General features: G+C 43.9%; 2 protein-coding genes across 4 annotated transcripts in view; both read left to right on the top strand.

Annotated features, from left to right (window-relative positions):
* The window catches only part of Ankrd12 (ankyrin repeat domain 12), a 107,348-nt gene extending 99,650 nt beyond the window's left edge, over positions 1-7,698 (top strand). For all 3 annotated transcript variants that reach the window (XM_076549796.1, XM_076549795.1, XM_076549797.1), the window contains 2 exons: positions 1,548-1,643; positions 3,135-7,698. In XM_076549796.1, the coding sequence (XP_076405911.1) occupies positions 1,548-1,643; positions 3,135-3,320 (282 nt within the window). In that variant the 3' untranslated portion in view covers positions 3,321-7,698. The remainder of the gene's footprint in view (positions 1-1,547; positions 1,644-3,134) is intronic.
* Positions 7,699-19,368: 11,670 nt separating this feature from the next.
* The window catches only part of Twsg1 (twisted gastrulation BMP signaling modulator 1), a 45,244-nt gene continuing 39,407 nt past the window's right edge, over positions 19,369-25,205 (top strand). Inside the window, exons 1-2 of the mRNA XM_076549794.1 lie at positions 19,369-19,487; positions 22,355-22,511. Coding sequence (XP_076405909.1) covers positions 22,392-22,511 — 120 coding nt within the window. The 5' untranslated portion in view covers positions 19,369-19,487; positions 22,355-22,391. The remainder of the gene's footprint in view (positions 19,488-22,354; positions 22,512-25,205) is intronic.

The following is a 25,205-nucleotide window of genomic DNA, read 5'->3' as shown; positions in this document are numbered from 1 at the left end:
ACTCCTGGTGCTACAGCAAGATGAGAGCAGGAGACCGGCTCTCTGGACATACATCACCTCACAGAGACTTTGTCACACCTGAGTCAGCTTCAGGGCCCACGTGGTAGAGAGAGCCAAGCCTACAAGTTGTCCCCTGACCCTCACATACACACTATGGGATGCTGAGGAATGCCTAGCCTCTGATGGGTTCAAAAGAGAATGTCAGCTGTCATGGTGACTCACACCTGTAATCTCAGCACCAGGGCAACCTCTTAGGCAGGAGGGTCACATTTGAGGCTAAGCTAGACTCAAAAATTATCTATTTTTTTTTAAATTATTTTTATTTTATTGATGTTTTACCTGTATGTATGTGTGAGGGAGCTGGATCCTGGAGTTACAGACAGTTGTGAGCTGGGAATTTAACCCTGTGGGTGCTGGGAATTTAACCCAGGTCACCTGCAAGAACAGTTAGTGTTCTTAACTGCTGAGCCATCTCTCCAAAAATTATCTGTTTTTATTAGTACATTTATTTATTTATCATGTGTGTGGTGGTCAGAACCAACTTGTAGGGTTGGTTGACCCTTTCCTACCACATGGGTCCTATGGCCTGAACTGGGGTTACCAAGCTTGGCAGCAAGCAACTTTGCTTACCGAAGAATTTAAAAAATAAGTGAATTCCTCAGTAAACTCAAAATTAGAGATGTAACAAAACTGAGCCAGTCTCTCTAACAGTTAAAGGACTGAAAGATACAGGCATCTTCTGGAAGGTAGATGTTTTCACAGTGAGATGAAGAAATTCCTGCTTTTGACTCTATTCTCTTTTCTTACATAGCCATCCAGCTTTCTTTAATCTCTTCTAAAAATAAATGATATAAGTTGTTAATGGAAAGGGGATTTTGATAATTTAAGTAATTTTATTATATCATGCTCTAAATTTCCTAGTGAAACAGAACACCGGGTGTTAAGTTAGAATTGATGAAATCCCGGGACTCGGGGCTTACTCTCTGGACAAGGATACTCATCCGTGTGTGTGTGTGTGTGTGTGTGTGTGTGTGTGTGTGTGTGTAGGTCAGAGGATACTTGTATGTGGAAGTCAGGACAAACGTGACGCTGGTTCTCGTTTTCCCTTTTGTGTGAGTCCTGGGGATGAAAGTCATGTCATCAGGCCTGTCTAGCAAGTGCCTTTATCGCTGAGCCGTCTTGCCAGCCTGGTTTACGAACACTTAAAAAGCTCTATCCTGGAAGACGTACTCCCTCTAATGGCAGGTGTCTGCCCTGTGACCACCTGTTCTCCCTCTGTCTGGCAAACGTGAAGAAAGATAGAGCAGGCAGAGCACTCCCTGTGCCATGCCTTTCTGAGAACGGAGGAGGACTCTACTCCAGAACTAAACGCTGCGTCTTCAGAATTCTGGGAGCACCCTTTCTGCTTGAAATGGAAAGAACAGCATTAGTACATTTTCTCTTTAGAAGCACATTCCTCTCAATAAAACGGAAGCATCCATAATAAGTGGGATATTACAGGTTTTTAAAAAAGTGTTTTACCACATGTAACATTTTTTTTTTTTTAGTCTGATGACAGTAAAACTTCTGTGAGAGATCGATTTAATGCAAGACAGTTCATGTCCTGGTTACAAGATGTGGATGATAAGTTTGACAAACTAAAGGTGGGTATGTTTACATGGCAGTTGCTACTGTTCGTGCTGAGACAGGTTCTGATGGATCCCAGACTAGCTTTGAACTTGATTTGGAGTTCAGCTCCTCCGGCCTCCTCTGGCGGCCGGGATTATAGGCATGCACCACCATGTTGGTTGTATGTGGTGCTAGAGATTGACCTCAAGTGTTTGCCAAGCCAATACTCTACCTGCTGAGCTGCCTCCCTGTAGACCAGGTTAAATGGATGCTTCCCTTGGGACTGGAGCAGTGGCTCAGCAGTTAAGAGCACTTACTACTCTTATAGGGGACCCAGGATCTATTCCCAGCACCCCCAGTATCTCACAAGATCTGTACCTCTAGGGAATCCAATGCCCTCTTTTGGCTTCTGGCCTCTACAGGCACTAGGCATGCATGTGGTACATACATACATACATGCAGACAAAACACCCATACACAGTAAATTTAATTAATTAAATTAATGTTTCCCTGTCCTTAGAAATCACCAATAAGTGAGAAATAATTAGAAAAAGAAACATTGATTATGAATATTCACTGTGAACTACACTTGGAAAATAGGAACTGAAACCCACAAACTGGTTCTCAGAACTAATGTAGAGCTGGAGAGGTGGCTCAGTGGCAGAGTGCATACCGTTTTGGGAGAAGACTTAATTCAATTCTCACTTCCTGTATTAGTTGACTCACAAGCACCCATAATTCCAGCTTTAGGGGGGGTCTGATGCCTCTGGCCCCCAAAGGCTCCCTCTCACCTACACATAGCCACACAAAGACCCTTACACCTTTTTAAGAAAAGAGCTACTGGGCTGGAGAAACAGCTCAGCGGTTAAGAGCACTGGCTGTTCTGCCGGGGACCCAGGTTCAATTCCCAGCACCCACATTCACAGCTCACAACTGTCTGTAACTCCAGTTTCAGGGGATCTGAGTGCCTCACACAGACATACATGCAGACCAGATGCAAAAAAAAAATAGAAATTAAATGAATGAATAAATATTACTTTAAAAAAAGACCTACTATTACATAAAATATCAAAGTGCCACAGGAACTTTTGTGTATCTTTGTGCTCATTATCCAATATACCTGTCTAGTTATAGCTCTAACGTAAGAATCGAATGATAAAACAAATGTGGTTTGTCTAGTTGCACACTTGTAATTCTAGCTGTTTGGGATACTGAGGCAGGAAGGTTTCTCATCTAGACTGCCTAGCAAGATCTTGCTGCCCCTCCTCCACAATTGACTTGAAACTTTAAAGCATTTCTGTCTATATTTTAGAATTCTTTGGATAATTCGAAATCTTATGATTTTAAAGAGTAATAGCAAGCCCAAACTGAAAAGATGAAAATGACATGGCAGACCCAGAAGTAGGGACACTTTGGTGTGACAGAGGACAGAAGAGGCTTTGTACTGTGAACTGTTCCTACCGCTCGTGTATCTGTCTTGGTCCTAACAAAACTGGATTAATCAGCCTTTCTCTTCTTTTAAATAGACCTGTCTTTTAATGAGGCAGCAACATGAAGCTGCAGCGTTAAATGCCGTCCAGAGACTAGAATGGCAACTCAAGCTCCAGGAACTCGATCCTGCCACCTACAAGTCTATCAGTATTTATGAGATCCAGGAGTTTTATGTTCCCCTGGTTGATGTTAACGATGATTTTGAATTGACTCCTATATAGCAGTGGGTACTTGCCTGGGTATCATCCTAAACTAACGATACAAGAGTTACACTGTGGAATACTGCCTTTAAGAAAAACCCTGATAATACGCCTTTACAGTTGTTAGTGAAGTTAACTAAAGTTGGTTATGTAGTGAACACTGTCATTTTATAAAAATAAAGAAAAATATTTTGGATCTTAGGTCCAAATACAGTTTCTAACAGAAAACTATTATTTATATTCATCAAAGGTAACTATTGCATTAGAAAATGTTGGCAAGCTGAGTAGATCTTTAAAAAGTTGAGAAAACCTGTTAACAGCGCTGGAAGTTGTTAGCACTCCAAGTAACAAAATAACCAACCACAAGTACTCAGATCTCTTGCGGGTTTTATTAAAAGTACATGAGTAAACACAAAGATCCAATTCCTACCAAATAGTTTCTAATGCAGAAGAAAAATCTTGGCACAAAATTCCTCAGTTTATTTTATCTGTAAATTAATTGTACAGTTTTCTTTTTTGAAAGTTTTAATATTGTCTTCCTTTTTAATAACTTATTTTATACATATTGTACATCTTGTAATTAATGGTCAATGTATACAAGGGACTGGCCCTCAAAACTGTACACAGAGATGACTGTAAAACTGTCTGTTCGTTGGACCAAAGTTGTCGTTGTGGAGTGTCATAGCAGTGTGTTCAAATAGTGAACCTTTGACTAGGCATGCATGGGTTTGAGCTAGCTTGTGTCCATCCCATAACTGTCAAGATGGTGGCTTAGTTGTGTCGCATGCTTCCTATAATTTAATTCTTTTCTGTAACTGACGCCTGAGACAGTGTGAGACTTCTCTTCCCAGTTTCCTGCAAGAAAACCGGGGACTTTGTGTGTGGGGCACACTGATCAGAATGTCATCAGAGAAGCAGGAGCTCTCTTCCGTCTCACTGGAGAACAACAACCAATGCCTTTGAATGGAAATTCTGAAATTGTAAATGTCTATTTTAATACTCAACTATGAAAGAATCTGTGAATATATGTAAATATGTTTAATAAATTTTATTGGTCATGTTAAATCATTGTAAACTTTCTTACATTGCTTAAATTTAATCTTTTAAGCTTAATAGCCTTTGCACTTTTAAAATAACAATTGAATGCTCAGATCAAAATAAGATACTTGGTAGTCAAAATAAATAAAAGACTTAGGAATATTCCAGCCCTTGAAATGTTCATGAAGATTTTATTAATATGTTGTATTTTTCCTTGTATCAAGATGCAAAATGTGTAATTTGCAAATTTTCATAATTGAAATAAGATTTGGTATGCTTTTTATAGTAAAATAATGAGCAATATACTTAGAACAATTTCTCCTATGACGTGATGTAGATTAGATATTCAGGAAAACTTTAGATAAAACCTGCTGCTGAACTTGTAAAACATTTGGAAAGGAAAATTAGATTAATCTAAAATCATCATAAATAGGATAAATATTTGTGAACGTTGCCTTGAATTATGAAATAATACCAGATATTTCCTATTTTGATAGGGAAAGGTAAAAAATACGAATTAAATGGTTTAAATTCAGCTCACAAGTTGGAAATCCCAGCTAGTAAAAGAAAACATTGGGTTTTCAGTGCAAAGGTACATATTAAGCTTAGGGATTTTTGAATTTTTACATCAATTTATATTTTCATTCTTACTGTACTGGCATGCGCAATAAAGCAGCACATGTGAAAAATATACAGTGCGAGGATTAGTAAAGGTTGGACGTAGTTTTCCTTAGAAATTTAGATGAAAGACTTTGGCCTTTTCATTGAATAAATGGGGCCAGAAAGGCAGGGTAGACTGAAGCACTGGTTTTTGTTGAAGTTGTGTTTATTAAGGCTGGGAACATTGGAAGCTAATTTATAAAAGCAATACTTTTTAATACAAAAACAACTTAATGCAAAGTTTGTTTATTCTTTATCCTAGAAAGGAAATTTGTTGAGCTCATGTGGCAAATAACAAAAATTAAACAGGATTATGGAACGTTCAAGAGAGCAAGAGAAAAGTAAATCTGTAGAGCACTTTGTTCTGATGGCTCAGCTGTTGGGGCACGGGGCTGGGGGGGTACTGACCAAACAGAAGGAGCTGTTGGGGGGGGGAGGGGGAGAAAAAGAGAAAACAGCTTCTTGTAAGCAGGGCCCTGCAGGTGCAGCCCTCAGTCAGCCCAGCTTTCTAGTCCTGCCACAGTGCTCACTCTTTCCATGGTAGCTCAGACAGCTGGAGCCTCTGCCACACTCCTGCTATTAATGCACTTCCTCTGCACGCCCGCCGCCGCCGCCGCCGCCGCCGTCGGGAGAGCTAAGTCACTGCGCCTCATAGGAACTGTGTGAGTTAGTACATAGTTAGAACTCTCGATGTTAGAGACTTTCTGAAGGTCTAAAATACTAGAGGAAAAAATCTCAGAATGGAGTATATGCCTAAAAAGATTTGGGTTCTCAAAGAAAAATAAGGATGCTGAATTTAATCAGTGATTCTTTTTAAACTCTTAAACATCATGAACAAGATATTAAATTGTACCTAAGGATTTGTATTTCTTTAAGTCTTGTTCTAAATCATATCTGTTTAATAAATGACTAGTTAATATTTGTGCATGTTATTTAATAAAGAGTTATATTTTTATAGAAAAAAATAAGAGTGAAATGTGTGCTAAGTGTTTTTGACTTACTGTCCCACTCCTGTATAGGTAAGTGAAGCACCAGTGTTTACTTGGGCCTCCAGCAAGGTTGCAGAAGTACTCACCTTGTGGAAGCAATCCCTTTCAAATCAACTGAGCAAGGAGAGGTCTCACAAATGAATTGTAAGCAGGAGGCACGCTGCACAATTCCCAAAGCCCCATGCACCTCGTTTGAGTGGCACTCGGCATTCTAGTGGTCTAGGAAACAAGGCAGGGTGAAATGGTTTCCTCTCCTTTTCAAAAGGTTAGCAATGTCTTTAACTCTACCTCTGCTGCTCTGGCATATAAATTCCCAAAACTTTACACAAAGGCTGTTGACTAGTTAAAGGAAACATTTCACCATTAAAAAACAAAAAACAAAAAAAAAAAAACAACTTTTTTTTTTCACCAGGCAGATGGTTCATGCCTGTAATCCCAGCATTTGGGAGACAGAGTTCAGTGCCAGATTGGACCGTTAATGATACCCTGTCTCAAAACAACAATAAAATCAGCAAATGTTTCAAACCCTTAAGGCAAGAAGTCAAAAAAAAAAAATAATAATAGTCTTTGGAGATGTGTGTGGAGTTCAGTGGTTCAAACTTCCTTTTGAGGCATGGTCTCACCATGTAGCCTTGGCCAGCCTGGTACTGGCTATGTAGACTGTAACTCAGAAATCCACCTCCCTCTGCCTCCCAAGTGCCAGGATTAAAGATGTGCACCACCACACCCAGCTAAAGTTTCTTGTAATTCATTATCTTGGAAGTCTTGTAGTACTTCAGAGGAAATTTAAGACCCCATAGAAATAGTCACCTGAATTTTTTCAATCATGAAAACTAGGGTTCATAAAAGAAACTCAGCCATATAAAGTAAACAATCATTAAACTGTTCTAACTATAGAATTTTAAGTATTAGCACAAAAGTAGCAAGTACAGCTGGAAGATTGGCCAGGTTTCTCCTGTGAGTAAATATATACAGTATTGATGGTAATATAATTTTTGGTCATGAGACACACTTCCATCAGAGGAAATTATGTGAAGGTTTTTATCCTAAGTTAGGCAGTCTCTGCTCACATTAGGAATCGGTGTTCTTACATGAAAACCTAGGAAAGCACATTTGTCTTATTTAAGTACATTTTTAAAAAGTGGTTACTTTATCCAAATCTTCAGCTAGCACCAGATAAAAAGCCTTTATGTAGCTAACCCCCCCTCGCTCTTTAGAACAATGTTACACACCGAGGACAGGTTCACAGATTAATAGTCATCACTTGTCATCCCTCATTCAGCGTTACGTTTGTTAGTAGTTTTTAAAAGATGGTTCTGCTTTAGATCCAAGTTTTTAAACAATCCAGACCTAAGTAAGCCGTTTGATAACTCCTTGTTACAAGTACCCAAATCAACACAAAGTTTTCATCACCCCAGAGAGTCCCTCATGCCTCAGCCCATGCTGTTTCCCCAAGAGGCAACCAGTGGGCTGCCTGCCTTCACTCTGTTAGTCCCACCTAGTCTCAAACTTCGTGGAAGTGAACTCATGTAGCATATACCTGTGTCTGCCTTCCTTCTTAAGCAGATTTTGGAATTCATATGTGTTTCGTATATCAGTAACAAGTAGTAATTTTTACCGAGTAGTGTAATTGTACAAATGTGTTCTCGTGTTCTTAGTGTTCGGATTGTTTACAGTTGGGATATTGTGAATAAAACCTATGGACATGGAAACCTTCACTGTGGATCTATTTTTTTTTTCTCTTAGGTATTTACTGTTGAGAAGAATTTTGCCACAGCTCAGGTTACTGTTCATCTGTATTAGAAAATGACATTCCTCCAAAATGAATGCACCATTTATACCATACAGCCCTGTATGAAAGTTGAGTTGGCTCTGAAACCTGATACTTGGTGTTACTGGGTCTAGCACCCATGATGCCCTGGGTTTCTTTCCAGCACTGGAGGGTGGGGAACGTGACTAGTGACAATATTGTCAGTCAGTTTTAGCCAGTTCAGTGGATGGATAAACCTCGTGCTTTTCATTTGTATTCTTCCAGCGACGACGATGAGCTTATTGAAGCTATTTTACATATCATTTTGGCTTTTTGGGTTTTTTTTTCTTCTTGTTTTGTGACAAGGTCTCTTGTGTAATCCTGGCTGTTCTGGAACTCACTATGTAAACCAGGTTGACCTCCAATTCAGAGATCCACCTGCTTCTGCCTCACAAGTGCTGGAATTAAAGGTGTGCACCACCACACCTGATCTCATGTTATTTTTTAAATCATCAAGCATTTTTCTCATTTCTTTCTGAGCCATCTTTTGAAATATTGGTGGTCTTTTCTAAGTTATGCATAACAGTCCTTTGTCAGATACAGACTCTGGATGTTTTTATCCAGTATATTATTTGCCATTCCCATTTTCTTAGTGACTAGTTTTCTTATTCCTCCTCCATTTTAGTGCTTTGTTTCTGTGGCCACATTATCATTATAGGCTGAGCTTTAGTCAACCTTCTGTACTGTACACACCCCCACGTAATGTATGTATCACTTGGCATAATACATTCTCTTGTGCTGGTGATTTTATGGAGAGGTGTGAGTATCAGGAAAGCAGCTGGAAGCCATGCTGCGACCAAGAGCTGATGATCAAGTCAGTGTTCAGGCCTGGAGGACAGTTTTCCTAGAGCCTTTCTTTTGGGGACAGCGGGGGGGGGGGGGGGGGGGGGGTCCTCTAACATGTCATTTTCCTAACAGTCACTTCCTGATCACATGAAGAATACCAGTTCAGTGATGTAGATAGACGTTCAAATGTTGACACATTTCACTATGTAACCCAAAGTTCACGCTTGAGGACAGTAGCATGGCTCTGCAGGTAAAGGTGCCTGCCACCAAGCCTAGCAACCTGCCACCAAGCCTAGCAACCTGAGTTCAATTCCTGGAATGCGCATGGTGGAAAGAGAGAAGAGACTCCCATTGGTTATTCTCTGGCTTCCACATGTGTGTCATGGCACTCACTCTCAGGCCTACACGGAGATTCACACTTGGTATTGCCAATGCAAAACAGCACTCTCACCCCAAAGTAGAGAGGTCTCCAGATACAACCAACTCTGGCCTCTTGAGAGTATGGATCCAGGCACCCCAATGACTTGTTTCACTGGAGAAATGGTTAATGTCAACTCTTTATAGCCACAGAACATAAGGAAGTCATAAATCAGTGCATTCACCGAACATACTGAGGACATCAGGTAGGTGGGTTAAAGTTAAGTGGGGGGGGGGGGTCCGCCATAGGTTCCCAGTGCCATCTGATAGACATTCTTAGCTTTGGGCTTGGTGGAAGCTACTGGTCTACTAAGACAATACCTCCCAGTCATCAGAAGGGTGCTAGGTCAGATGCCAAGATGACAGTGACTAGCTATTAAGGGGACTTTGGTTTGCCCATGAAAACTTTCTCTTGGTGTGTGGCATTAGACAGCCACACAAGTTCTAATTAGTCTGCAGAAACCTCAGCAGAAGTGTGGCTTCTTCTCATTTGTTTCTGAAACACCCAAGTGTTGGGATTTCTGTCCAAGGACAGATTTTTCACAGTTAACTTTCAGTCTCAAGGACTACCTACAGCAGCATTTCCTGCTGGTTCATTTTCTTAAAGGGACAGGCTCCCACAGTCATGTCCAACCATTCTGGCATTATAACATGCCATCAATGTAGTGGATAGCTGTTCCAGCTTTGACCTTGAAACACTGCCCCTAGAGAGAGAGCAGGTAACTGCCACACCTGCCTCTGACCTGCCCCTGGGGCTGACCTGCCCCTGGAGCGTGGCTGGGAGGGAGCCCCTTAAGACTCGAGTGTACATGTTTGGCCCTTCTGAATACCTCGTGGTCCTGGAAGCTGGGTGGGACCATGTTAATTGCAGTATTTACATCTACAAAGACCTCACTTGAGAACCATGCAATTGGGGTTAATGAGCTTTGTTTCGCTTCATCACAAAAAGATACCTTACATTTTTAAAGCAATTTTATGATTTTTGTGTTGAGCCCAACCCATATGCGTACTGTCCTGGAGCTTGTGTTGGCCAAAGAGCCAAGGTGTGGCAACAGTTAGCTTGAAGTTCACCCGAGGGCTTTTCTCAAGAGAGTCACTTTATTCTAGTGTACAATGAAAGTGTCTAATGGTTTCCCCTATTTTGTTAAGTAAAACATTTAAGAAGTGGAGATTTGAGGGTTGAGATAAGTATGTATGTCCGTTGGAAGAGGGCACCAGATCCCCTGGAACTGAAGTTAGAGATGGCATGAACTGCCATGCCTCTGCTGGAAATTGAACCAGAGTCCTCTGGAAGAGCGGTTCTTAGCGTCCAAGCTGTTTAGCCCCTGAAATTGGCGTTTTGTTTTAAACTGAGAGCTTGACAGAGGAAGCCCTAAGGACACAGTTGAGCGTATCTGCCTCTGACCTGGGGGCAGTTTAAACCCTGCTCTCCCCTGGCAGACCATCTCAGGGCCCCAGCCGGAGACCATCAGGGCCCACATTTTGAGACCTGCTGGTCTAGACTGGCACTTGTGCAAATAGCTGCTGTGTGACAAGAGAAGGAAAAGAAAGGAGCTGCTTTGTGTTGCCGGGAAAACAAAACTTAACCATCCACATTATCGACAGCAAACCTTCCCCCTCCCCACCTTCCCAACTACACACACACACACACACACACACACACACACACACACACACACACACACACCCCACATGGCTTCAAGAGGCTGAAAGCTTACAATGTTCATAATGTAAACTGTGGACATGCTTTTTTGTGTGTGTGTGTGTGGTTTTTTGAGACAGGGTTTCTCTGCGTAGCTTTGCGCCTTTCCTGGAGCTCACTTGGTAGCCCAGGCTGGCCTCGAACTCACAGAGATCCACCTGGCTCTGCCTCCCGAGTTCTGGGATTAAAGGCGTGCGCCACCACCGCGCGGCAATGGACATGCTTTTGTAAAGTACTTTCCAGACAGTTTTGACTGTTCGAAACTTCCTGAAGAGAGTTTAAGCCTCGCCCCAGGGATATACCATTGCCCCTGGAGTTAAAGTTGAGAGGCCCAGAGTAATTCTATTAACTGCACTATGAGAGCCTTTTAGCCTACCCTGCACAGGCTGGGTGGTACAGTGAGAACCTTAGGGCCCTTTCCTGTCCCTGTGCTTCTGAGGTCCTCTCAGGTCGGATAGCTTACCAGGGTAAGAGGATATGCCTAGTGAACCTCATGTCTCACCTCCCATCCTTGAACAGGTCCCCAGCTCTTAACTCAAGCCTTTGCAGGGCTCATGCAGCTCCAGTCCTAGGTCTGCGCTTGTGCACACCGGAGAACAGCCAGCAGGCTGCAGTTTTGAAGGGCGTGGACATACTTTGGATGTCTGAGGGAGAGTGCCCTAGAGAGAGGCTGAGTGAGGTAGGGTATCTTGCACAGCTAAGTCACCTTTCACAACCGACTTCTCGAGGACACTGTTGTTAGCCTAGCTTCACAGCTGAGACGTGGCCGAAGCAGCGTGGCCGGAAAGTATGTGACGACAGCCCAAAGCTGACGCTGTCCTCAGCGCAGCCGGGGTCGGAGGCTTTTCAGGCGATGTTTCCAATGCTGCCCTGGCATCAAATTGCTGCATCTCAAATTAGCAATAACAAACGACTGCGATCTAGCAACTTAAAAGAACACCCAGTTTGGCACAATACGACTGTGCCTCAGAGATCATGAGTCTAAAACAAAGGTGTCGGCTTCAGCTTGCAGACCCTGGGGAGACTCCATTTCCACAGTCATTGTTGTCTCAGACCTCAGTCCCTTGTGTTGCTGGGCTGAGGCCACTTTACCTGACTGGCTGTCAGCCAGTAGCTACTCTAAACTTCTAAAGGTCACACTCATCTATACTGTGAGGTGCCTTCCACCTACAGGCCACTAGGGAGACCCAGATCTTTCTTACACGTTGAATCTGATTTCTACCATTGATAACTGATAAACTCTGGATTCAAATTTGAGAGACTTGGGTGGTTAAGCCAAGCACCTCCAAGCCTCCAGGAATCTCCCTGTAACCTAATGGTGGCTGAAGACCACAAAGTGAGTGGGGACCAGGGATAAGAGAGTGGGCTAGGGATGGAGGGGATGAGGGAAACCAATACAAAGTTCTTGCAAAAGAAAGAGACAGAGAAGAAAAAAGGAAGGAAGGGGGAGGGAGGAAAGAGAAAAAGGAAAGGAGGGAGGGAGGGAGGAAGGAAGAAAAGAGGAAAGAAAGAAGATTGTGTTTACATAGGGAAACTCTGTCTCAAATAATTAGCCATACTACATATTGAAGTAGAATAAGACAGAAAAGACAATGACTAGATTTACTTAAAGCAGCTTGCGCAGCTCCTTGCCACTCATGACATCATCTGCTACCTGGAACGGAACGGCCTAGAAAAATAGTTAAACAATTGGTCGGTTCCTTTAACAACCTGACCACAAAAGCTTACACCTGTCCACTAGGGCTTACGCCTTCACGCTAACAAAAAGCCGATTGCCGTACACGCTTCTCTAAACTCTCACCTGCTTGACCGCTCTCCCGTAGGGTTTTAGAGTCTGAAATGAGAGTGCAGACTGGGCTAATAACAAAGAGTTTCAGGAGCTTCCGTTCACCAGGGACATCTCCTCCCTTCCACGCTTGTGGTCAGAGTGCTTATCCTAGAGGGATCTGCCACAGCATAAAGCAAATATCAACAAAATTTCTGAATTTCAAAAGCTTGAAATCTTTCAGACTATAATCTTTACATAGTGAAATTAAGGTTAAGAACAAGGGAAAAAAAACTAGAGGACCTGTGACTTAGAGTCATTGAATATATTTTAAATAGTCTATGATTAAAGAAAATTAGCAAAAACCCAAATGAGTCTTTGAAGAACTAAATTCAGCCTCTCCTACTTTCATGGCTGTGTGTGTCCCAGTATGTAAATGGACATTTTCTGTCCCAACCTCCCAGTCCCAAATACACACTCAGAGGCTCATATTAATTATAAATGCTCAGCCAATAGCTCAGGATTATTACTAACATCTTACATTTGAAGTTGACTCATATCCCTTATTTACACTCTGCCACGTGGTGGTACCTTTATTAGCATGGCATGTTCATCTCCTGCTCCCTCTGTGTCTGACTGGTGACTCCTGACTCTGCCCTTCTTTCCAGCATTCTCAATTTGGCTTTCCCTCCTAACCTTATTCTGCTCAACTATTGGCCAGTCAGCTTGTTTATTAAGCCAATCACAGTGACAAATCTTCACAGTGTACAAAGGGATTATTCCACAGCACCATGGGTTTCATTAGGATTGTTTACAGGAGTATGGGAATCTTACCAGTGGCTACACAATTGAAGATGCCTCTCCCTCTCCCTGCACCTGTTAACTGGGTAAATCTTCAGGGAGGAGTGATGTAGCAGACTTTTTCTTTGGGTCCACCAACCAGCTCCCAAATCATGACACTGAGATGTTGGTGGACTTTTCCTTCCCACCCACCAGTTCCCAAATAACTGACATAGAGACTCAATATTAATTATAAATGCTCGGCCAATAGCTCAGGCTTGTTCCTAACTAACTCTTACATTTAAATTAACCCATATTTCTTATCTATGCTTTGCCATGTGGTTTGGTACCTTTTCTCAGTATGGCACACCCATCTTGCTTCTCTCTGCATCTGCTCGAGACTCCTCAGACTCTGCCCTTCTCCTTCCCAGCATTCTCATTTTAGCTTTCCTGCCTAACCTTATCCTGTTCAGCTATTGGTCAGTCACTTTCTTTATTAAACCACTCACATCAACATATATTCACACAGTGTAAAGGAATATTCCACACCAAGACTTACTATTAGTTATGAATGCTCAGCCTAGCTTAGGCTCATTTCTGGCTAGCTCTTTTAACTTAAATTAACTTGTTTCTCTTTTTTTTTTTTTTTTTTTTTGGTTTTTCGAGACAGGGTTTCTCTGTGTAGCTTTGCGCCTTTCCTGGAACTCACTTGGTAGCCCAGGCTGGCCTCGAACTCACAGAGATCCGCCTGGCTCTGCCTCCCGAGTGCTGGGATTAAAGGCGTGCGCCACCACCGCCCGGCTACAACTTGTTTCTCTTTATCTACCTTTTGCCTTGGGGCTTTTTACCCTTTTTTCCTTCTGTATAGTTTACCTTTTACTGCTTCTTATGTCTGGTTGATGGCTGTCTGGCTTCTTGCCCCAGGCCGGTCCCTCTTTTTCTCCCTCATTCTCTCCTCCTTGTTCCTCTCCTGAGCCTAGATTTCTCCTCCTATTTATTCTATCTGCCTGCCAGCCCTGCCCATCCTTTCTCTTGCATAGCTATTGGCTGTTCAGCTTTTTATTAGACCAACCAGGTGCCTTAGACAGGCAAGATTGTAAAGATGCAACACATCTTTACATAATTAAATACATATCCTTACATCGTTAAACAAATATAGCATAAACAAAAGTAACACACTTTTATACAGCTAAAGTAACATTCTACAGCATAAACAAATATAACACATCTTTATATGGTTAGATATTCCACAACAACTAATAGCCAGAGTATGTATAGGACTTATGACCAAGGAAATTTTCTGGGGTGATTTTGAAAGGTAGACTGGATGCTACTTGGCCAGAGATTCAGGTATATTGAACTTAGTTAAATTCTGTCGCTTTCTTTGGCAACAGCTCTATCAACAGGCTGTTGTTTTTCTGTTATTGTTTTGTTTTTAATTGGCTTATATTGTCTTCCAAACTTGGGCAGGTCCATACATCTCTTTGTGGAGATACTAATTTATTATAAACACTTGAACACCTATCTATCCTGTGCCAGACGGGGCTACGGGGTCCATGAATGGTCAGGTTCCCAGCGTAGGATACATCCCCATGCTCTAACTCTGCCCCATATCGTGACTTAGAATTTTAGATACAAATAAAAACAGCTCAGTGTAGACTTGAGGACAGTAGCTTACTCAGGTTCAGTCCAGAGAACGGATTGTAAAGTGTGACCCCAGTAGGTGGTGACGAAGGCTGAGAGCCAATATGATGGATGCTTAAGAATCAAATTAGAGCCAGCCAGACTCGTGTTTTCCCATAGAGCCTTGAGGTTTTTCTTGGAGGCTTGGCCACATCTTCCTACTTTTGGTTTCTGCATAGCTCTTTGCTTGTAGCTGTCTCCTTGATCCCTTGTACCTTCAGGTCTAGCCTCCGGCTCCACATCCAGCACTCGGTAAATGAGTGCTCAGTGGACACACCCACTCTGGGGCTTGCCTACCACTGCTGTCTTGGCCACAAACTCTCCCAGCATTCCTCACGCCCCCTTTCTCAGCTTCTCCTTGAGGGAGCTGGGCTGCCTGGCCCCTGGATGCTCTCCTCTGAGGAGTGACTGGATTGTGTTTTGGGAGGCCTCTCCTGACCCTTCCGCTGATGCGGGCTTGGCTGTCTGTGTGCTGTTCTTGGAGTCTCATCAAAGCCGCTCCTCTTCCTGATTCAGATTCAGCTGGATCCATCATCCGTCCGCTCACCCTCCCGCGTCTGCTGCAAAGCCAAACAATTATTTATGCTCACGCTCCTGGTGACAAACGTCAGAGGTTACATTTCCGTAATCAGTTCCCAAGTGACTTTTCAGAGGGTTCATCACACTGCAGTTACACAACCCCGGGGCCATATAACGCCCACCACAAAGGCAAGAGAGGATGAATCCCTGCAGCTGTCCTCATGGCTTGGTCTCCAGTGGAATTCATTCCATTGCCTTGTCTTTGTTTTTATTTTCCTCCTCATGTAGGCCTGGCCTTGAAGGAACAGTTTGTAGGGCTGAGATAACTCAGTTTTTGTTTGTTTGTTTGTTTGGTCTTTTTTTTTTTTTTTTTTTTTTTTTTTTTGGTTTTTCGAGACAGGGTTTCTCTGTAGCTTTGGAGCTTGTCCTGAAATTCACTCTGTAGACCAGGCTGGCCTCAAACACAGAGATCAACCTGCCTCTGCCTCCTGAATGCTGGGATTAAAGACGTGTGCCACCGCCGCCCGGCGAGATGACTCAGTTTTTAAAGCCAACTTTCTGTGCAATCGAGAGGACCCACCTTCAGATCAGCAGAACCCATGTAAACCCTGGGTTGACACAGCAGCCTGCCTGAAATTCCAGCCTCAGAAGGCACGACAGGGGAGTCTCCCCGACCCCCAGCAAGCTGCCTAGGAAAATGAGGCATCATACATCAGAATTCTGGGCTTGACTGAGAGATCCTTAAGAGACTAAGGTGAGGGGCTGGGGATTTAGCTCAGTGGTAGAGTGCTTGCCTAACAAGCACAAGACCCTGGGTTGGTCCTCAGCTCCGGGGTGTGTGTGTGTGTGTGTGTGTGTGTGTGTGGTTACAAAATAATAAGAGACTAAGATGGAAGAGTGATCAAGGAAGATTTCAGACCTCAACTTTGGGCCTCCACATGCACACAGAAACATGTGCCCTCACCCACATGTAACCATGTACAGACACATGCATATACATGAAAAGATGAAAAAGAAAAGGAAGAAAAACTTGCTGTGAGCTAAGGAATGGACATTCAGCAAGTTGGTACCTCAAGGTACCAATTGGAGAACTGGACAATCTGAGCCCCTTTATTTTGGCTAAAATAAAGAAAGTCCCAGGGCTTGTGTGTCATCCTCTCTAGCAGAGATGCTTTCGGCATGGAGCCAAGGACGGCATCTCTTCCTCCTCTCTCTCAGCAGCCTCTGCATTAGAGACTGCCCCATGACCCTGCCTTCTACGTCTATTCTCTCCCTCTGGAACTCACCTCCTTCTGTGGTACCCAGTGTCACTGACACCCCTACATTTTCAGCCACTAATCCAAACTTCTGACAACTCATTGTCATTTCCATGTGGATATCTAATAGCGGTCGCAGCCTGGACACATCTCACCTCGATACTCCCCTGAGCCCACGCATCCCTCTTCCTTCTCAGTTCACACAAGTGGCCAGAAGATGAGGTGAGCCCTTGTGTGCTGGGCACGTGACATGATCTCTTCTAGCTCTAAGCATTCTCTTACCAAGTACATATTTCTTAATCTCCATTTTATAGATGGGCATTAGGTTATCTATCCAGATTTATATACTTAGCAATAGTCAATGACTGACCCAGCGATTGGCACGTAAAAGATCCTCCTTCCACTTGGCAAATCCATATTTCTGTTAAATCATTCAATATATTCCCCACCCCACTCAAGTTACCAGAATTGTTGGAGTCAAATCCTGAACTCGGGCAGCCCTAACAAGCTAGTCTTGGCCACCAATACCAATTGAAGAGTCAGAAAATGATGAAAAGCAGAGAAAAGAGATGTATCCAATATGACCGTGTTAAGAGTAGAAACAAAGAGGTCTGTGACCCAGGTCCATCTCTGGATCCTGACATGAGGTGTATTGGTGCACATCTTTAATCCCAGAACTTGGGAGGCAGTGGTAGGCCTGGTCTACATAGCATGTTCTAGGACAGTCAGAGCTACTGTCCTAGAGTCTGTCTTAAATAACAACAACAACAATAACCAAACAAACCTTCAAAGGCATCCCATCAACAACTCACCTCCTCCAGGTAGATCTTACCTTTCTCAGTTCTCCACATCTTAATGCATAGTCAAGCTTTGACTCCATCAGTAAATAAACTACTGGCTAGCTCAGAGCCCTCCAGTCCTGCCTCTGGAAACTTACTCAGAGATGTATTTTCCATACTTCTTAGACACCTCTCAATTCAAGTTGACAAGATTAACTATCACACCACTGGAGAAATTTCTCGAAATATCAGTTATAAAAAGGAACACCGCTGGGGGGGGGGGTGGCGTACGCCTTTGATCCCAGCAATCGGGAGACAGAGCCAGGTGGATCCCTGTGAGTTCGAGACCAGCCTGAACTACAGAGTTCCTGGACAGCCAGAGTTATACAGAGAAACCCAGTCTCGAAAAACAATAATACTTTCAAATATTGATAGCTGCAATACACATAACATCTTTGGAACATTCCATGTTTTTCAACAGTATAGAATCCTGTGACCAGCAGGTTAGAGACTCACTGATTTACAATATCATTTTAAATGGTTCAACTAGTCCATTGATCTAGGGTATCATAATTTCTGTAACTCGTAAGTAATGCTGAGAATAAGATCCTTAAAGTGAAATTTGTGTAGACCCTTATTTTCTTAGCATAGTTTTCAGGGCTGCTTTATTTAATGTGTGGGGTATAGCCGTACCTGTTAGTGTGTACACATGTGCATGGCTGGTCTATGAGGTACTCTTATATCACTCTATTTTTAAAATAGTGTGTGCATGTGGATGTATGTGCACGTGTGTGCACCCATATGTGTGTATGTGCACCTGAACACAGGTCTGCGTGCTTATGTGTGTAGTCTGCACGTGTGCATGCACATGCTTGCACATGTGTGTGTCTACTCCTGCCGCAGCATCTGTGTGGAGATCAGAGGATGATTTGCAGGAACTGGTTCTCTACTTCCACCTTGTGGACCTTGAGGACCAAACTCACGTCGTAAGGTTTGGGTGGCTTTTTTCCTTTTTAGACAAGGTCTCTCACTGCGCCTGGAGTTTCAGTGATCGCCAGGAATCCTCCTGCCTCCACCTCCTCCCAGGGCTGGATTTTATACATAAACCGCTGTGCCTGGCTTTTACATGGACAGTACGGAGCTGGACCCAGGTCCTCATGTTTATGTGGCAGGCACTTTACCAACTGAGTCATCTCCTCAGCCCCCGATTTAAAAAAAAAAAAAAGCCTATATTTACTTTACAAAAATTAAATATCAACAATATGAGCCACTTCTTAGCTAATAACCTATTTCTTCTATTCTTCCCAGTCAATCGCCTGTTTCCCTTCTGCCGCCTTCCGGTAAAGCAAGGAGAGTGGAAGCTGTTGGTGGGATAAACCCCATCTTCCTAAAACACGAGATGAAAGCCAGCACCGCTCGGGCCTCCCTTTCCATCGGAGGCTTCCGCATGGTCTGCCCCCTAGACCTAGCCACCGTCCCTACCAGGATTCATGGCTGCCTTCTCTCCATTTTGACGGAAGGGCAGCGCCGGGCACTTAGAGGATTCAGACATTTCTCATGAATTACTGACTGAAGTATGGGACAGACAGACCCTTATCCAGTAACTTCGGCTCTTAGGTCAAGTGTCAGCCCTAGTCCACGCATCTGCCTTGTGCTTCCTTCCTTGCAACCATGAAGGGGGACAAGACACCGCTCTCTTAAAAGAGTTGCAAAAAAACGCACATCCGCTGGAGCCAGAGGTGAGCCGTCCAACAGGTGGCAGCCGACCTTCCAGAAGGCTCCCCGGCGGGGACCAGGCTCCGCGCCAGGGCGAGCGCACACACCTGGGGGCGTGGTCTAGAAGGCGTGGCCAGCCCGGGCTCCGGGGGCGGGGCCTGCGGGCGGGGCGGGGCCTGCGGGCGGGCGGGGAGCAGCCGGGGGTGCGGGCGGGCCTGTGTGTTGGCGGCGCCGGGGCTCGCGGGAGCTGCTCGGAAGCTCGGCCGCCGGGAGGAGGCCGCGGCCACGGTGAGCGCGGGCGGGCGAGCGGGCGAGCGAGCGGGCGGGCGGGTGGCTCCGGGGCCCAGGCCGCGGCGCTCGGCGGGGGAGCGGGTGCCGGGAGGGAGGCCCGAGCAGCGGGGACAAAAGGCCGCGGTGCTCGCCGCCTCCGGCACCCCGGGTCCGGGCTCCGGTGCGTCGACGCCCCTCCCTCCGAGGAGCGCCGCGGTCACCTGGCTCCCGGGAGGACGGCGGGCGCACGCTCGGGGAAGCCGGAGATGTCCGCGGGTCCCCGCGATCGGTGGCCGAGGCAGGATGCCCACAGACACGGCTGGGTCGGTGGGGGGAGCGAGCGAGAAAATTGGATTACTAACGGTCTCCTGCGGAATGTTCTGTGCCCGCGGTCAGGAGCGCCAGGACTTTCTGTTTCAAAACTGAGTCATACCCCATACAAAGCCCGCAGTGTCGCGCCGGCTCATGATTTTCTGGCCAGCAGGGTCCACCTTTTAACCCTCCCTACATCAGAATTGGATGTTATTGTTTTGAGGGGATTTGTTTTTATTATTTTTCTTTTTCTTTTTTTTTTTTTTTAATGTATGTGCATGTGTGTGTAATGCAACACTTCCGTTCTGGTGCTGCTGGAGGCCAGAAGAGGGCGTTCTATCCCGGAGCTGGACTTAACAGGCAGTTGTGGGCTGCCAGATGTGGGTGTTGGGAACTGAACTCAGGTCCTCTGCAAGAGCAGCAAGCTCTCTCAAAACATCAAGCCATCTCTCGAGCGCCCCCCCCCCCTTTTTTTGTTTTTGTTGTTTTTTCCAGACAGGGTTTCCCTGTGTAGCTTTGGAGTCTTTCCTGGAACTCATTCTGTAGCCAAGGCTGGCCTCGAACTCATAGAGATCCGTCTGCCTCTGCCTCCCGAGTGCTGGGATTAAAGGCGAGCCCCTTATTTTTATCCTTATTTTTAGTTTATTTAACTTGGAAGTAAAGCTGGCCTGGAATGCATTATCCTCCTGCCTTGTTGGCCAAATGCTGGGGTAACAGTCATGTCTCACCCAGGCCCAGCTCATATATTTATTTTAATTGATTTTATTGGGAATTTGTTTTTAGCCTTCAATCATATCTTTTAAGTTTTTGTTTTATTACTATTAGGTGCATGCGCGCGCCTGTGCACCTGTGCCATGGTGTGTGTGTGTGTGTGTGTGTGTGTGTGTGTGTGTGTGTGTGTGTGTTAAAGGACAACTTTGGAGGGAGGCAGTCCTCTCTTGTTATGAGTTTGAGCAATAGAAGAACTCACGCTGTCTGGCCAGCCAAGTGCTTTTACCCGCCTAGCCATCTTGCCAGCCCCAACTTATAACCCCTGTGAAAATTTGTGTTGGTGCCCCCCCTTATTTTTTTTTGTACTCTAATACCTTCTTAATAATGGAAGAATCTATGGTCCTAACAGAAAGAATATCTTCCCATTTACCCACAATTCTCAAGGCAATTAACAATTTGCTGGTATTTGTTATTGGTACACTTATTTGAATGGTTGTAGATTTTGCCCCCCCTTCCCCCCGGAAGTATTTACTGACAAAATGAGATCGTCATTAGGATAATTTTCATGTACAGTTTTGTCTTGATACTAACATTTTAAAACTTGGAGCTGAAGGTATAGTTTGTGGTAGAAACCTTGCCTCACACATGTGAGGACCTAGGTTCCACCTCCAGCAGCACATGTGTACACATACACAGGGAATTTAAAAGGTGCATTAAAATAATACAGGATTAATATTTTTAAGGATGTATTTTTGTTATTTTTGATGATGTGTATGTGCATGTGTGTGCAGGTGTCCCAGGAGGTCAGAGGCTTCAGCTCCCCTACCCTTGGAGCTAAAGTTACAGGTGATTGTGAGCTGCCCCAGATGGATGCTGGGAACTAAACTCAAGTCTTCTGCAATAGCAGTACATACTGTTAACCACTGAGCCATCTCTCCAGCCCTGAGTTCAGTTCCCAGCACCCACATCTGGCAGGCCACAACAGCTTCTAAGTCCAGCTCTGGGATACAATGGCCTCTTCTGGCCTCCAGCAGCAGAACGGAAGTGTCTATATACACACAGACATGCACATCAATTTTTTAATAATAAAAATAAGCTGGGCAGTGGGTGGCGCACGCCTTTAATCCTAGCACTCTGGAGGCAGAGGCAGGTGGATCTCTGTGAGTTGGAGGCCAGCCTGGTCTACAGAGTGAGTTCCAAGACAGCCAGGACTACTTCACAGAGAAACCCTGTCTTGAAAAACCAAATAAATAATAAGTAAAATAAATAATAAAAATAAATCCCCTCAAAACAAAATATATAATTTTTGTTATTTTATATATATATATATATATATATATATATATATATATATATATATATATATATAATTTTTTTGAGACAAAGTCTCACTAGGTAGCTCTGGCCGACCTTGAACATACAGAGATCCGCCTGTTTCTGCCTCCTGAGTGCTGGGATTTAAAGGCACATGCCACCATGCTTGGCAGTATTAATAGTTCTTATATGAATTTAAACACTGAAATTGAATTTGAATAAAATCTAAAGTTGAAATTTGAATAGTAACATACAGTTGAATAGTAACATACAGTCCCTCAGATTGCTGGGACTTTAGCCCATGTTCAGTATAATTTTCATCATCCCTGTGTCTGAATAATATTCTAAGTTTCTTTAAAGATGGCCACTCAAGCCTGAATTTTTGAATGTTTAAGTAACCTTTGAGAATTATCTTCAAATGATTCCTCAAGGTCTTGGCACAAGCAACTAATTCTTGGCTTATGGTTGGAGTTTTTTACTTGTTTGATTTTTGTGACCTACCACTTGCCTTTGAATCAAAGCTTTTGTTTGTTTGGTTTTGTGTTTAGCTTCCTGGCAGTTACGGTGGGGCTCCTTTGAAGAACCATGAAGTCAGACTATGTTGTGCTAACTCTAGCCTCCCTAATGTTCCTGATATGTCTCCCTGTGTCACAGAGCTGTAACAAAGCACTCTGCGCTAGCGACGTGAGCAAATGCCTCATTCAGGTAGGATTAAAGGAACTTTTGTTGTTATTATTGCCACAGACTGTGGGCAGGTAGATACTGTGGAATAAATCAAAGCCAGTGTATGTGGTCTGAGCATTGGGCCAGGGCCTGAGGTGCTGAGCCTTAGATTTTTATCTCCGTGGCTCTCTTCCATCCAACCAAGGTTGGGTTCAAGAAGTTCAATATAGAGTATGCTGTTCTGCTGTGTAAGCATGCTGTTATGCCTGATGAGCACGCTAGTCTCTATAATCTAGTGTATATGGCAGAGTCTTAATAACTATATTTATAAAACTTTTAGCCTATCAATTAATAGACAAATTATTACATATAACATATTATTTTTTGGTTGCTGTGTAACAGATTATATCAAAACCTAGCAACCTCGGGCAAAAGTACGTCATCTCGTGAAGCTCTGAGGACGAGGGTCTGGAAAGCAGTGTGGCTGGGAGGATCTGGGTCAGGGTTGCTCACAAGGTTGCAGGCAGATTGTTGGCTGGGATTATAGACTCTCCTTCCAAGTATTTGAAAATTATCCTTTCCGATGGACGCCAGGCGATCAACATAGTTACCTCTCATTTTCCTGAGACGGAAAGTGACAGTATGTCGTTTGGGGAGGTTCATGTAGGCGGGAGATAGCTGTGGGATTTGGTCTGCTTTTGACCCCAAAGCCATGGCTTTTTCATTCAACATACGGTTACTGTTCTCCATGCCGGTGTGATGGTTACTGACGAATTACATGGCTTCTCCTCTCTTCCCATCCTCCCTTTGATCCAGCTCTCTTTTGTAGCCTCCATTCTAGGTATTGGCTATGGCCTAAGAAATTTAATAACTATGTATACAGCTTGAATAATCCTTGTGTGAAATGTTTGTGGTCAAAGTGTTTCACATTTTGAAATGTTTTAGATTTTGAAAGAGAGAGAGAGAGAGAGAGAGAGAGAGAGAGAAAGAGTGTGTGTGTGTGTGTGTGTGTGTGTGTGTGTGTGTGTTCAGATACTTTGGTAATGGGACCCAATCGAAAGACAAAATATATTTCTGTTTCATGTATACCTTGCATTGCCTGAGGGTGATCTTATGCAGTATTTTTAGGATTTCTCTCAGATGTGGAATTTTCCAGTTGTGATGTCATGTTAGTGTTCAGGAAATTTTAGTTTTGAGCCTTGCAGATTGTACATTTGGGATGAGAGACACACAGCCTGTCTTAGCTTTCCATGTAGCGTGTGAGTTAGCTGCAATTCTCACTGGAGAGTGCAGTTGTATTTTTATAGATCAACCGGTGTTTGTGCCTATTCCTGATATTTTCCTCCCTTTCATTAGTAAATTGGAATTTTAGTTATGTTAATCTCATACTCTGATAGAACCTTTACTCTGCCTTTCAAATCAAAACATTTAACTTGAGAAGTTTGTTATTAGCTGATTGTAATTTTGTATCTCTTCTTTCAGGTGTATATGTGTTGTAGGTGTACGTGTGTGTGGTGTATGGGTGTTATAGATGCACATGTGTGTGGTGTGTTTATGTGTATTGTAGGTGCACATGTGTGTGTATGTGTGTTATAAGTGCACATGTGTGTGTGTAGGTTAGAGGAGGGCATCAGGTATCCTGCCCTATCATTCTCTGCCTTACTCCATTGAGTCAGGGTCTTTAACTAAACCTGGAGCGGCCACCAAGCCCCAGGGAGCTGCCTCCACAGCCCTGATTATTTCTAAGGATGTTTTGAAGTATGAATAGAGAGAGGACTATGAACCATTCATCATAGTTAGTACATCTGCTGTTATTATTTTGTCTACACTAGTCTACGCTGTTTTCACCTTAGCTCTGTTTAATTTTAGGCCAATCCCCATACTGTTTTATCCATAGTTTTAATCTGTATTTTTATTTTTATTTTATTTTATTTATTTATTTTTTCCCAGAGCTGAGGACTGAACCAAGGCCCTGCACTTGCTAGGCAAGCGCTCTACCACTGAGCTAAATCCCCAACCCCTTAATCTGTATTTTAAATAGATAAGAACTCGCATGTGTATATGTATGTATGTGTATGTGTGTGTATCAGCCTTGAGTGCTGGTCCTCAGGAGCTTCCACCCTGTTCTTTAAGGCAGGGTAACTCACTGAGACTTGAGGCTTGCTGAACAGGGTAGGCTGGCCAGCCAGAAATGTCTCTGTACCCCAGTGCTGGCATTGCAAGCACATGCCACCATGCCCAGCTTTTTCTGTGTATGCTGCAAAGTAGAACTCAGAGCCTCATGCTGACGTGGTAAGTGCTTACCTGAGCCATCCCTCTGCCCCCAAGAACTTTTTAACATAGCTGTTCAACCAGTACCATACTGTGGAAAATGAACTGCAGACCCTTAGGGGTCACATAGACTGTGAAGTGTGGAGCTGCTGCAAGCTGAGGACTAAGCAAGGATCTTAGCTATGATGGGGACAGCCTTACAGGTCACCGTGGAAAGGGTGAGCCTACATAAAGAGCATATGTCTACCTCTGACCGTATCACAATGTAAATCCTATGTGGAGTAAAACAGTTAACGGTAATTCTTCAGTCGTGGGGGCCAGGGACCCTGTCATCTGTGCGTGTTAACGGTAATTCTTCAGTCGTGGGGGCCGGGGACCCTGTCATCTGCACATAAAGGCTGTGACAGTGCTTGTAATCTCAGTGCTGAAGAGGTGGGCACAGGAAGGTCCTGGGATTCGTTGGCA

Source organism: Peromyscus maniculatus, chromosome 13 (genome assembly GCF_049852395.1).
Source record: "Peromyscus maniculatus bairdii isolate BWxNUB_F1_BW_parent chromosome 13, HU_Pman_BW_mat_3.1, whole genome shotgun sequence".
Lineage (NCBI taxonomy): Eukaryota > Metazoa > Chordata > Mammalia > Rodentia > Cricetidae > Peromyscus > Peromyscus maniculatus.
This window is presented reverse-complemented; position numbering and strand designations above follow the sequence as displayed.